Genomic DNA, 15,577 nt, shown 5'->3' on the forward strand with positions numbered 1-15,577 from the left:
CGGCTTATCAGTGGTAAATGGCAGACACCAACAAACACTCTCATCAGGAACAAACAAGTACACCTACTAACAACTTATTAAGAACAAGAAATACGCTGGACAGAGCATTTCAAAGAATTGCTGAACATGGAGCCACCGAGGAAGTGAACATCCAGGAGGCAGAAGATCTAGATATCAACACAGATACCCCAGCTAAGGAAGAGATCATTCAAGCCATCAGATCCTTAAAAAATGGGAAAGCTCCTGGCAAGGATAACTTGAATGCAGAATTGTTCAAGGTAAATCCTAAATTAGCAGCATCTATCCTGGCCCCTAGTTATAGTGAAGACACCAAAGACAGGAACTCTCAGTGATTGTAATAACTGGCATGGTATCACACTTTTACCTGTGCCAAACAAAGTATATAACATATTGCATATAACATTCTCACAGAAGTGTGACGGTGTCCCTTGAACAAGCCCTACCTTTGCTATTATGCCTAAAGAATCTTTGCTACCATTTGCTGTACTGTCTTTTGCCCTTTGCACTCTAGATCCTTGAACTCTTTGTACAATCATCTCTCTTAATGTCTCAGCTGCAAACCTGTCCTCCTCCTGTCGTCTAGTGAAGCTAGATGGCTCAGAAGGTCATGTGACCTCATGCAGAAAGTACCACATCTTGCAACATTTTAAAATCACAGCATCTTCTTTTCAAGGTCCCTAATCCCTCAGATCTCCAGATCTTTGAACACTCAATATTAAAGCGTAGCTCTTGTCAGAAGAGTGACTCCAAAAACGACATCTTGGGATTCTATATTTATTCTCTCTCAATTACTTCATTTTAGATTTGCATAGTTTACAAGTACAAATATGATTTCCTTAACTTCCAGCACTGCAAACTCAATCTGGGATCTGAAAAACAAATATGCTCTGTCTGCCTCCCTACACTAGGCTTGATCCTGCCGGGGCGGGGGTGGGGGGTGGTAAGCATCATATGGGACTTTGATTACTAAAACTAATAAATCCTGAGCACTGTTTAATAATCAGAAGTCTGTTATGCCTACTATTAACATCTTCTTCCAGATCCCTGCCTTTCTGCCTCCTTACACTGGTCCTGATCTTGAAGGGTGTTGCCACTCAGGGAGTTTCCTGAGTCAGTGGGAGTTGCTGATAAGTCAATAAGAGTTGTAATACTTAGAATCACTCAAGACTAGGCCAGCTGACATTAGTAATAAAGATTTTATAATCAGAATTCAGTAGATAATTTTGTTGATGATGCATGTGGCAGCAAAGTATGATCTATATGGTAGATCTGAGATATGCAGGAAACCGATATATGGAGTAAAAAGGTTCCATTTTTTCAGTCACTTTTTTTGTTTGTGTTTGTTTCTTTTAAACTACGAGGCGCTTTGAGGCAGCCATTCAATAAAGCCACCGCTCTCTCCACCCACAATCAGCAACAGTTGCAGCCCAATAAAACTAACAGTTCACACGTATTCACAGGAGAATAATCTTTTGCCACTACTTTCTATCACAAATTTTGTAACAGCCCTCAGGACTTAGACACAAAAGCAAAATTTAAGGCTCTTTAAAATGTTATACACCAGTAATACCTTTATTTGTTTATTTCAAAACCAATAACACTTTCCTCTGACCCCATGCAAACAGTTGCCTTTGAAAAAAAAAATAACACTAACTCTCCTTTATAACATTCTTCTGAAAGTGGCCCTTTAACCTCTCCTGGCCTTACCCATACATTTTAATCTGGATTTTTATCGATTCGAGCAGATTCCGGACATTATCCTACAATTGTAACAAAGTCTTACTGAACAGAACTTACACTAAAAGAATGCAATACTAATATTAATATACAAAAAAATACATCACAAATACATTGTATATAAGAATCTGAAACATCAATGATAGGAATGCATCCCTTAGATCCGAAGCATGCAATGAGAACTGCACTGGTGAAGGTCAGTGGGATTCCGTATGGATACAAAGACATGCTCATGCTGATCTGTTTGCAGGATTCGGGTCTATGCTTAACTGACATAGCTATGCTGGCAAAATGCTTAATGTAGAGACAGTCATACCAGCAAAAAAATCCTTTTGCCAGGATAACTTATTTCAGAAGAGTGACATCCAGGGAATTAAACCAATAGGAGTATAATTATATTGGTATCATTATGCCAGTAAATAAGTCCTTAGGCTTATTCTACACTAGAAAATCGTTGCCAGTATACCTGTATAGCTGTACCGGCAAACCCTCCTAGTACAGACACAGTTTATACTGGCAAAAGATACTTTCACCAGTACAGTTTATAGCAGTTCCCAAGGCCGTTCGGGGGGAGCGGTGGGCGGAGGGGTGTGGGGGGGGGACAGGACAAATCAGCCTCCCTGCTAGTCTTCTTGCTGTCCTCCCAGCATGCCTGCCCACTGCTTGCTTCCTCACCCATCCACCGCTCTCCTCCTCGTTGTCCGCCTGCCTCCTCACCCCACTCCTGCCGGTCACTTGCCTCCCCATTAGTCTCCTCGCTGTCCATCCAGCGCCCCCCACCCCTGTCCGCCCGCCGCTCTCCTCCTTGCCATTCGCCTGCCTGCCTCCTCATCCCCCTCCCACCTGTCACTTGCCTCCCCATTCGCCTCCTCACCCCGCTCGCCCGCCCACTTCTCACCTCACCTGAATATCGGGACAAATGGCGTCACGATCGTACATTGGTCAGGACACAGGACAAAGGGCTAAATGTTGGGACAGTCCCGATTTTATGTGGGGGCCCCCAAAGCACAGGGCCCAGGGCAGTCGCTCTGATTCGCCCTACCCAAGGGATGGTTCTGGCAGTTCCCTCAATTAACTATGCTCCAAGAGCAAAAGGACACTTTTTGCTAGTTTACCTGTACCTATGCTACAGCTTTAGCCAGTTAAGAAATGTAAAAAAAAATCACCTCCCTTACCCAACATTGTTATAGTAACAAAAGTTTCCAGTGTAGATCTGATCTGAGGCCTGCTCTACACTACGAAGTTAGGATGACATAAGTCACCTTATGTCGACCTATTTGTACATGTGTCTACACTCAAATTTGTCTCCTGCAGATGTAAGTGCCCCAATTATACAACATAGTAAAATCTCCTTCCCGAATGGTGGAGAGCCATGGTCAGCTTACTGAGGTCAACACAGTGTGAGTGTAGACACTGCATGATCTGTATTGACCTTAACAGTTCTCCAGCAGCTGTCCCACAATGCCCCATTCTCTACAACTGTGACCACTCTGTTCTTCATTCCCGTGTTTGGTTAAGTGGGGGAGAAAGGAGGCATGAGAAACAGTTTGTTTATATATATAGGAATGCCTCTTGTATCCTACGGGGGGGAGGGGGAGGAGGGGAATCTCAATGAAAGTTTCATGGAGCTACTCTGCAATCCTCTCCCAAAGACTTCTACGGATGGCAGCCTTTTTTCTTCCTCCGCAGTAGGATACTTTCTCTGGACACACTGCAATGAGTTTGGCTGGCACCAGTAAACAGGTTAGTGGCATATGGGTCTGGGCAGCTTGGGGGTGCTCTCTGTGCCTTTGTTATCCTCTAGAGTGAGATATCAGCTAAAGCCACCACTGCCTGTGGCAAATAGTGCCAATACTGAGTGCCACTGCACTATGCTCATATCCCTGGAATAAAGAACAAAACTGTATTATTTCATGAAAACAAAATTCCTTCCCCCACTGCCTTACCCCTGGCAGGCCATACTCACCATAGCAGAGGGTGGAGTGCAGTGCTATGCAGAGGCACTCCAAAGCTGTAATGTGAATAAGCATGTCTTAATAAAATATTTTATGGAAGTAAGGGAAGGGAGCTTTGAAACTTAACTTTTCCTTTCTATTGTGACTGTAAATCCACTAATACATCTGTCTCTTTTTATCAGCAGCTGCTGTCATTGTGGCCTTGAGGGGTACCCCTCAACACCCGCAGAATGTCAGACCCTGAGGAGAACAACATGTTCAGGAAGATCCTGCAAGCCCATGCTTCATCAGACCGTGAACAAAGGGCCTGGAGGGCCAACAGGGCAGATGGCATAGAGAAGGAAAAAGCAGAGAGGAGAAAGGCCCAGGAGTCCCAACAGGAAAAGAAGAGGGAGATGCACCAGGAGATTATGGTTCTTCTCAGACTCTCCATCCTCTGCAGTCCTGGGAGAATTCCATGGTAGTAGCTCCACACAGCCTATCTCTACCACTCCACGCTGGAGGACAGCAAGGAAAACCGCAGCTTCGCTTTCATATGAGCAAACCATCGTGTGTATGTTCCACAATGGACTACATCTGTGCACTGAAATGGACAAAAATGTTCTCTGCCTTTCCAATTTGAAAGTTCTAGTCCACTAATTTAAAAGTTTGTATTGCAGTCCCTGGTTTTTTTTGTTTTTTTTTTATTTTTTTTGCACACAGTTTTTCTGCAGTGTTTTTGCCCCACTCAACAGTGGCAGATTTCTATTTTTGGAGAATAAAACTATCTTTATTAGTTCACAACACATATTGCAGCATGCATAGCGGTATTCAAAGCACACTGTACGTGTAGATGTACAGCAAGGACTGTACTGTTCCTAATAACACCAAAGCCCCAAGCCCAGAAAACAGGCAGGGCCCAGAACACTACAAGGGTTGACCATTACAGTGCTCTTTCAAAGCCTCCTTCAGCTGCATAGCTCTGCTTTGGGCTCTTGGAATGGGTCCTTGTGTCTGGCTGTTCAAAGTCAACAGAGAGCCCCTCACCCTCTACCCTGGCACCAGCTTTCCTCCCTTTGCCTCACAGAGATTATGCAGGATACAACAGGTAGCTATAACCATTGGTATATTTTTCTCACTGAGATCCAATCTAGTGAGCAAACACCGCCAGCGTCCCTTCAATCTGCCAAAAGCACATTCAACAACCATTCTGCATCTGCTGAGCTGGTCGTTGAATCTTTCCTTGGTGCTGTTGAGGTGGCCGGTGTACAGCTTCATGAGCCAGCAGAGAAAGGGGTAGGCTGGGTCTCCCAGGATCACTACTGGCATTTCAATATCACCAATGGTAATCCCCTAGTTGGGAAATCCTCTAGTTGCAGCTTTCTGAACAGTCCTGTGTTCTTAAATATACGAGTGCCATGCACCTTCTCTAACCAGTGCACATTGATACCAGTGAAGAAGCCCTGGTGAGCCACCAACACATGCATAACCCTTTCTGTTGACATACTCTGCGGCAAGGTGAGCTGGTGGCAGAATAGGGATATGTGTACCATCTATCTCCCCACCACAGTTCAGGAAACCCATTGCTGCAAATCCATCCACTATGTCCTGCAAAATGCCAATGGTCACAGTCCTGCGTAGCAGGAGACGATTTAGGGCCCTACACACTTGTGTGGCAACAGCCCCCGCTGTGGATTTTCCAACTCCAAAATGATTTCCCACTGACCAGTAGCAATCCACTGTTGAAAGCTTCCACAGTGAGATCACCACTCATTTTTCCACTGTCAATGCACCATTCATTCTGGTGTGCCTGCGCTGGCGGGCTGGGGTGAGCTCAGCTCACAGACTCAGGAGTGAGGCCATTTGTATTCAAAAGTTCTGCAGCCACTGCTCATTGTGCCAAACCTGCATTACAATGCAATCCCACAATTCAGTGCTCATTTCTTGGGCCTAGAAGCAGTGCTCCACCTTCTGCAGCTGCTCCATGAATGCCACTAATAATCTTGAATTGTTTTTCACTGTGTCCCTCAGCAATCTATCCTCCAAGAAACTGTCATGTCCCCTTTGTTGTGGTACTTCCCATGGGTCTGCAAATACAGGAAAATCGTGCATCCTATATTTGCAGTATTCAGAAAAATAGTGCACGCATCTGTGGGCTCCATGCTTCTGTCAGAAGAGGTCGACACTGGTAAGTGCTGCGCAGGTTTTTAAATAAAGGCGTGAAAATATGAGCTATGGATTGCATTATGGAATGGAGAAAGTTGCAAGCTGAGAACTTGACCCCTAGCTCCCAGAGATCCCTGCACAACTCATTTCTACCCAAATGCATTGCAAAAATCCCCCAAAAGGCATGGCACTTGACGGCAGCACCTGGCACGTTGGGATACCTAACTGTGGTGCATTGTAAATCTGCATCAACACAAGCACTCCTGGTGGGTGTGCGCAGCACCGACGCAAGCAGCCAAGTATGCACATGCTTGAGCAATATACAAACTTCAGGAGCTGTATGCTGACATAACTTACATTGACCAAAGTCTGTTGTACAATCATGGCTTAAGTCTCAAAAGGTAAAGGCAAAGCTACAAAGCTTTCTGCTGAATCAGGAGTTCTCCCATTATGTGCTTCATTAACGTAAGTATGACAACATTTTAAGGAAGGGCAACAGAAGTAATAATACCTAGCACTTATACATGCTTTTCATCTTCCAGGTACTTACAAACATTTATACTAATTAAGTTTCCCAACACCCTTTTGAGATAAATTTGTTTTAGCCCTGTTTTACTGATGAGGAAATTAATACAGAGAGGTTCAACTGATTTGCCCAAGTTAACAAAGAAATCAATGTCAGAACTAGGACTGAGTTCTGGTCCCAGTCCACTACTCAGACCACACCTCTTCCTCAACTTCTAAACATTAATTACCACCCAGATTATTATTCTATTAGCTTAATGAGCTAATGCAGTATGCATTAGTAGTAAATCAGGAACTTCTGAAACCCCTATAGCTCATTAAATACAGAAACAATACTAGGGCCTCTCCACTTTTAGATATTTATCAACAGTTACGGTAACTTTTAGTAACTAAAAAAACAGAAATTATATGGACATAATGAAAGGGTATTAGCGAACTATCTGTTTAGGTTTGTTCTCTATATAGGATGAACAAAATGAAAGAGAAGCTGAGCAGTTGCACCTTTTTAGTTCAAATGTAGAAACAATGATCTAAGAAATCAGGTGATGTAAGTTTTAGTCTCATCTTCCACTTCTCTGTTGAAAAAAATTGTTTTAGTTTCCTTAGCATGTATGTCGGTTACTTGAATAATGAAGGGTTTGCAGAACTATCCGTGAGACCACAACTCTTTATATTTCTCTCGCTTCAACAGTTAGAAAGCTCCTAACGTCCAGTTCAACATTTCAAACCATGTACCCCCTGATAAAGCAAATGGAATCTCTGTTCTATTTATTACTATGGAAACTTTTTGTCACAAATTTTTAAAAAATTAGATACTGGCATTTTAAGTAGATACATTTTCCATGGGACATTGTCACCTTACAAATCATATTCAAAACAACATATGTCCTTATCTATTATAAGAACAACACTTTCAATTACTAGCAGTTTTAGAAATCCAATTTACTTTTCACTCTGTTATTTTTTGGACTTTGAATTTCTCTCTGTCTGAACACAAAAATCTATTAAGTGAGTTTTGCTTTTGTTTATGATCACTTTCACTGCTACAGAATCTGGGTCGCTGCAGTTTGACAGGCGTTTACATTTAAAATTTTTAAAAAACAAGACATTCTTTTTATCAGCCTTTGGCTTTGTGAAGCTTGTGGATGATCTCTAAAAGTACTGACACTCTATAAGGGACTTGACTTAATAACCTTCTCAAGGTTATCATGTCTGCCATGAGCAAAGAATTTGAGGGCCCAAAGGTTACTTACCTAGAGGCTACAACCGCAATAATTGAAAATATAGTTTACAAACAGTGGATGGGGAGCTGATTGGCAATTTTAGGGCATATGAATGATGAACTGAAGGGCTGAAAAATTACCTAAAGATCTGTTATTTAAGAATGATCAGTCTGAAAAAAACGTTTCATATGAAAATCCAGAGGCCATACCAGGGCCGGCTTTAGCATTTTTGCCACCCCAAGCACACACACACAAAATAAAAAAAGCCGCAATCGCGATTGGCGGCAATTCAGCGGCAGGTCCTTCACTCCGAGTTGCCGCCGAACGGCCGGACGTGCCACCCCCACCTCTTCATTGGCCGCCTCAGGCACCTGCTTGCTACGCTGGTGCCTGGAGCCGGCCCTGGGCAATACATCTATTGAGAGTGGAAATTCATTGAAACTATTTGGATTTTTGACTTCTCCAAACTATTAAAGTGGTTGGTTTTATCAATGGAAAGCAGAGAGGCCAATCAGGTTACAGGGTACAGGAACTCTGATTATGACATCCTCCAAGCTTATGAAGTGCAATAAAATGTAGATGTAGAACCAATTTGTTAAAAAGTATAATAGCTTTTGAGGGTGCCAAGGAAATAGCCAACCACCTGGGAATTTGTCTTAATGTACATAGTTTGGGGTGTGCTTGGGGAAACCAGGATAGGTTTTCAACGTGCCTGAGGAGCTAGGAACCTTTATAAGCCTCAGGAAATCGCAACTAATATCCGAGAAGAGTGAAATGAAACGAAGATGACTTTTAAAAGAAATAAGACAAGTCAGTCTATGATTCCTAGTCAACATACCATAGTATCATCTCCCTACTCTTGCCAAAAACTTGTACTGCAGCCAGTGGAAGATTTTTTTTCTTTTGCATTTCTCTGTGAACAGAGCCATATTATTCAATGTTCTGATTACATGCTATTCTAAGGTATTTGTTTATCCTAGCAGATGGCATCACAAATATGGGGTGGTGGGAGAACAATCATTTGAGCCCATTCTCCCCATCCCATGCTACATCAATGTGCATCTCAGAGCAAAGCTTAGCAAGACTTTGGGTACAAGTTATTTTTGGAACACAGAGAGAGAGACAGAGAGAGAGAGAGAGTGTGTCTCTGTGTGTGTGTGTCTCTGTGTGTGTGTGTCTCTGTGTGTGTATTGAGCTCTTAGGTTTCCTAAATTGTTGAGAGTCCTATATGCCAGAACTCATCTCCAAAATGCTAATTAGCACATTTTATTCATTGACCATATTAAGGCAAAAAAGACTCTCCCTTCACCTCCCACATGGATCAGTTGTGACATTTCCCTCCACCCTTAATACCACCCCCAAATTATCTCTTAGGCTAACGTAAACAGGTGAGAGCAGATGAAATCTTTCAAAAAACTGGGATGATCATTTGTGTGTAATTTTACTTTTTAAGTTGTTCTGTATAGATAAAGTTTAAATCCTCGGGTACTTGGTGCATTGGTGACATTGTGCTATCTAAAATATTGTTAATAAAAAGAAAATTAAAATAGAATTGCCATAGAAAGCTCATTTCACCATTTACCCTAGGTAGGTGATAAATTGTGAGTTTCATTTTAATCAAAGTACGGTAAAGACAGGGAAAATTAAAGTCTGAAATGTAATCTACAAAAATAACCCCCCAATTTGTTGTTCACAATTTTTTTTTGAACGTTCATCTTTTTTGCCAGCATATTGGCTTGATGTATTTTATTTCTGTGACATTAATACTCTTTGCCATAAGCGCAAGTCATACCAAGGGATTCCGACTTGCAACAAAGCTAAGTTAAGATTCCAGATCTCAGTTGTGCTGGCATGAAGACTGGTCTCTCAGTAATACAGAAGACAATATCCTAGGGAGACTGGAATTAGTCCTATTCTGCACCAATCAAGCCAAAACACAAGGCATATCAAAAAGCAAGTAATTGCTAGCTAACGGCTATGGGAGGAACTATACCATGGTTCAATCTAAGCAGTTCCTGGCACATAACAATAAGCCCTGAGAAAACTGCAGTGTAAAATGGGGGAGTTTTATCAAAAAGGTGAAAAGCAGCAACAGCAAAAGAAAAAGGTTTACCTCATCAGATTGAGAAGGGCTGATTCTGGGCATTGGAGATACTTGTGGTGTTTTCAGCTGTGTGCTGTTGCTGTCTGGAACAAGCTCTCTGTGGATTGACTGGATATGATTCTGGAGTTCACTTTCTGATTCAAATTTAACATTGCAACTAGAACAGCGAGTCTTCAGTCCCCCTGCCTTGTTTTTATTCTCAATGGAACTCAAGTTCTCATTTTGACCCAAGCCTTGTCTGTTACTGCTTGAAGGGATGTTGACACTTGGACTACCACTTTTACTGAGATTAACACAGACAGCGCATAGACCATATGGCAGACCATTGATGTCAAGTTTCACTAAATCCTGTTTTGAGCGGAATTCCTTCAGGCAAGAAGCACATTTGTACAGTTTCTGAAGATGCTGTGCACGCCCTGTGGATTGCACTGCAGAGCCATTTCCTGTTTTTTGCATGTGAAATGTCCCATGGATTTTCAGTTCCAAGGTAGAGGTCACTGTTTGCATGCATACCACACAGCGGAATCCTGTTAAGGAATTTCTCAAATCAGGGTGCATTTGGCAATGCTCTAAAAAATCCTCCTCACTCTGTAGAGGCATTTTGCAAATTCTGCAGTTTCCAGTGTCCAGGCTCTTACTATGCGTGACTTTATGTTCAGTAAGAGTCAGAAGAGATGGAAACCGCTCACCACATATTGGGCACATATAATGTTTCACTGGTCCCAAGTGTGTCTGCATATGTTCACGGAGCCCATTTTCAGAGAAGAATGTTCGAGAACACACATTACACTTGTAATTCCCTTTAATCAGCTCTGCCTTCTTCTTCACTATAGCACTTTCTCCAGGTCGGATGTTGTGGTCTCGAAGCTGATGATTCTGCAGGAGTGTTTCCATTGTATATGCTGCTCCACAAATGTCACAACCATACATGGGCTCAGATGTATCAACATCTTCTTCACTGCCATCATGGCTATTATGTGACTCCTGGCTATTTGTCAACAAGGTCTGGAGCTCCACTTCTTCTTTCTGAACTTGCTCCGATGCTCCATTTGTTCCACAGTTTGGAGTTTTAGTTTCAAAAACACAATGTTTTTCCCTCAAGTGTTTCTCTAGCAATATAATAGCATGAAAAGCTTTGCTGCAGAATTTGCAGTTGTATTTTTTGCTATGTGTAGTAATGTGGCACTGAAGCTCCACCTCTGTACCAAACGACTCGCCACAGAAAATGCACTTGTGCACTTTCCCTTGGTTCTCCAGGTGATTGTGTTTAACATGAAGCTGTAGGTCAGTTTCATTACGGAAGTCCCAGTTACAAGACGTGCACCTGTATACCTTCTTTTCATTGCTGTGCTTCACAGCCAGGTGTAGTTGAATGGAGACTTTGGAGTCAAAAACCTCTTGACACAAGGTGCAGCGGAAGAATACAAACGTATGCATGTCGAGCAGGTGTTTTTGCAAGTCATCCACTGAAGTGAACTGTTTGTCACAGCTTTCACAGATATAGTATGTAGAGGTTATCATGAAATGAATTGTAACATGCTTCAGCAGCGACTCCTGGTTTGGAAACTCCTTGTTGCACTGAGGGCAGGTCAGTTTTGGCAGGACTGTGTCAAGGTGGGTTTTTAAATGAGTCTGAAAACCATCGAGAGACGTATACTTAGCACCACATTGATTACAGACATATTCACCTGCAGGACGTGGAGGAGCGCCACCTACAGCTTGCATCATCTTTAAAGAAGTTTGCTCTATAGTTACAGGAGATAAGGGGCTCAAGGCTCTGGATTTCTTTCCATTGTGGATGTAATTCAATGCCAAAGGAATGTTCTTATGGTTCTCCTTGATATGCTTGTTCAATTTAAGGACACTGTTAAATATTGGAGAATTAGTACAGTAGGAACAGGAATATACTTCTACTACTGGATCTTTTGGGGTTCCAAGTACAGGGGAACCAAAACGGGAACTGCTAAGATCACAATGGACTTGTCTAATATGCTCTTCCAAAGAAGAATCAGTAAGAAATCCCATGTAGCAATGGGGACAAAAGAATGCATTACTGTCTTTAGCAGCAGGGTTTGCAAACCCATGAGAACATCGGATATGTTCCTGAAGAGTGTTGAGGTCATTAAATACTTCAGAGCAGAAGTTGCACTGGTAGACCATGGCAGGCATGGTAGAAACAATCAGTGCTGGGTCTGGAGCTTCATGGACTTGCTTAAGATGTTCATTCAGATTATAAAGTGAAGGTAACACCTCCAAACAATACTGACAGATATGTGCTTGTTCAGGTTTATCTAAATGCATAGTTTTCAGGTGTATCTGCAGAACAGCAAGGCTTGAAAATAACTGTTTGTTGCAATAAATGCAGCTATAGGTAACTTTTGCTTGCTTATTTGAAGGACCAGTGATATCTGGTACTTGTTGGGCTGCCCGCTTTCTTCCACGACCCTTTGTTATTGGCGGAGCCGTTTCTACCATTGTTGAACTGTCCACTGAGAGGTTTGAATCTGGAGTGGTGCTAGATACTGAGGTGTAGCCAACAGTTACCAAAGAAGGACTGTTGCTATGATTGCATGATTCGGGTTGCTGGTGACTATCCATGTGGCTGTATAGTTCTTCCACGGTATGAAAGTTCTCTGAGCAAATGCTGCATGAATTCTTCTTTTCACCATTATGAGCCTGCTCCATGTGATTTACAAGAGAACTTTCCTCTACAAAGAGTTCATGGCAATAAACACATTGAAGAGCAGCCCTGTCTTCATTAGGGGAACACTCGGGGTGGCATTCTGCTATGTGTTTCTGAAGATCTTCAGGGAAATCAAAGCCTTCTTCACACTGACTGCATTTCTGAGTGTCTTTCATTTTCCACTCCTCCATCCTGGAGGCAGACTGAGAACCATCCTTGTTTCTCTCATGAACCTGCATGTGACCATGCAGTGAACTAGACGAAAGGAATCCACGTCTACAAATGGCACATTTATATGGCTTGTTGGATGTATGAGTCTTTAAGTGAATTTTAAGGTGATCACTCCTTGAAAATGCTGCATCACATTCACTGCAGTGATACTTCTTGTCTCCTGTGTGAAGTTTTATATGGCGATCTCTGCTCCGCTTGTGTTTAAAGAGGCGACTGCAATATGTGCATTTGAAAGGGAGCTTGTCGCTGTGACTTTGCTCGTGATGCTTTAAGTAGCTGAGCCGACTGAACGACTTGTCACAGAACTGGCACGGATAAGGCAATCCTGGGCCACCCTCTTCCTCACCAAAATCACAACCTTCTCCATGGCTTGGTGAAGTCTGGTCTTTGCTGGAAGGTGATGAAGCTGGCCATGAGCAAGTGGGGTCATCCTCAATATCCACTCCATCTGGAATGAGAAAAAAAAGTGCACATATGCTTATTCCCCTGGAGTTCAAAGAATACACTAAGTGTGTATAAACATGCAAAAAGCTGAAACAAATATGCAATGTACTAAACTTGGAATGGGATACTTTTCAGCTCCAACAGCTTTTATTCCACATTTATTTTTATCAAACTGTAAAATATGAAAAGTTATTAAATAGTTCTGTGCCTATATTATCCTTTTATTGCTTTTTTATCATCCTCTCTTAGTTGCAGGATATATATTATACATTGACAACTTTATTAAAATGCAGATTTTAATATATTTAATGTTTCTTTTGTATCCATTGGAAAATGATTTGCATATTATGTGAGCATCTGAAGAGTCAATGAAAGGAGGAAATATTACAGAAATGATTTAAAATTAATGCAGTCAACCCACATGCCTAATATTTAATAAAAATTCCCTGTGCTTTTCCTCTATTTTTTCCCCTTAAAGTTGGTTCTGAAAACAGAAATCTTTTAGGGGTTATTATTGATATAGACTTTGGTGCCTTCAACAAAATAATATTAAAAAAATTACAAGGAAGGAAGGAAATGGGCAAAAACCATAATAAAAATGATGTCTTCTCTAAAAAAAAAAAAAATGCAGCCGTGATCTCTTCAATAACTATCATTTGGTAACCTCAAGCCAGAAAATGGATTATTAAATGTTCAAAACAAACTAACAAATATTATTATACTAAGTCAGCTGGGATCAAGGAAAATGAGAAAGTTTCACAAGAGCCAGTTCCCAACAGTGTATTTTGTTTCTAAAGTTCAAGAGGTTGCCCACCATTTCTTCCTTTTTGCAAAAATCTCAGCCAGCTGAACTTCCTTAGTTAAACAGAACCAGTACTTTTAGGTGATCATAGACAAAGCAAGTTGTGAAAAACTGGAAACAGGAAAAAATGATACATGGTTATGGTAAAACCGGAAAGATTTATGAGTAACAAAGAAACGACAAACAAAACACAAGCCAGCTATTAAACTAAACTAGTTATCTACGATATTACTTCACTTCTGGACCCGGTGAGTTTTAACTAAGTGCTTAGCAGGTGCTACCTGGGATTTTTGCAGCCTTCCTTTTAAACAAACACATACTGCGGTTTAATGACGGCATTTCTTTTAGTATAAAAACTTTTTAAAAGATACAAAATGCCTGACAGCCCCATCTAAAACAAATAATTCTTTATTCCTTTCCAGGGGCAACATCATTGTCTTATTTCCTTTTAAAAACAAAGTTGATTAAGATAATACTATAGAAAATGACTGAATAAACATGTGGGGAAGGTATTTTTCTTAAGATATTTTTCAACAAATGCAAAGTTTCTTAACATTTACAGCCCTGTGACAAAGAAACTTATCATATTAACATGAAAGTTAGAGTTGGCTTATATCATGTAAACAAATTCCAAGCCTGCTTTCTTTAAGGTAACAAGATTTTACTAGATTATCAGCCTCCTGCTTATCCACAGGAAACAGATGAGGATTCATTCCTTTCCTGCCTCTAGAAACTGATGACAACGCCATCTCACTATCAATGCCAGATGGCAACCATTTAACTCTGAGAAAACAACCAAACACCAATCCTGGAACCCTGCCCATTGCAACAATGCTTTTCAATATAAGTTGAAAACTGCATTTTGTATCCTCTTGTTTATTACTCTGAAAGAGAGGTTTTAATTACCTACACATTACAAACACACGCACGCACACCCACACAATATCCAGTTGGCCTACGGAAAAAGACATTTAAACAAATAGTAGGGCTGTTGATTAATCACAGTTAACTCACACGATTAACTCAAAACATTAATTGTGATTAAAACAACTAATCGTGATTAATCGCAGTTTTAATCACACTATTAAATAATAGAATACCGATTGAAATTTATTAAAAATGAAATTTTTGGATGTTTTTCTACACTTTCAAATATATTGATTTCTATTACAATACAGAATACAAAGTGTACTGTGCTCACTTTATATAATTATTTTTATTACAAATATTTGCACTGTAAAAATGATAAACAAATAAATAGTATTTTGCAATTCACCTCAGACAAGTATTGTAGTGCAATCTTTATCGTGAAAGTGCAATTTACAAATGTAGATTTTGTTTATTACATAACTGTACTCAAAAACAAAACAATGTATAACTTTAGCGCCAACAAGTCCATTCAGTCTTACTTCTTGTTCAGCCAATCGCTCAGACAAACAAGTTTGTTTACATCTGCCCGCTTCTTGTTTACAATGTCACCTGAAAGTGAGTTCAGGCGTTCACACAGCATTGTTGTAGCTGGCATCATGAGATATTTACATGTAGGGGATGCCAATTTTGCTATTCTGGGAGATTTTTTTTCCAACATAAAATAATGTCATTTTCTTAAAATATCCTATTAAAATCTCCTGGATTGCTTTCAATAGTCACCAGAAGTTCAATAGTCACTAGGAGATTGTGTGCTGAGTCATCATACGAGACTACTAT

General features: G+C 40.9%; 1 protein-coding gene across 8 annotated transcripts in view; it reads right to left on the reverse strand.

Moving 5' to 3' along the window:
• Positions 1 to 15,577, reverse strand: part of ZNF521 (zinc finger protein 521) — a 275,680-nt gene that overhangs the window by 146,977 nt on the left and 113,126 nt on the right. For all 8 annotated transcript variants that reach the window (XM_034762796.1, XM_034762795.1, XM_034762794.1 and 5 more), the window contains one exon: positions 9,720 to 13,072. In XM_034762796.1, coding sequence (XP_034618687.1) covers positions 9,720 to 12,632 — 2,913 coding nt within the window. In that variant the 5' untranslated portion in view covers positions 12,633 to 13,072. The remainder of the gene's footprint in view (positions 1 to 9,719; positions 13,073 to 15,577) is intronic.

Source organism: Trachemys scripta, chromosome 2, assembly GCF_013100865.1.
Source record: "Trachemys scripta elegans isolate TJP31775 chromosome 2, CAS_Tse_1.0, whole genome shotgun sequence".
Lineage (NCBI taxonomy): Eukaryota > Metazoa > Chordata > Testudines > Emydidae > Trachemys > Trachemys scripta.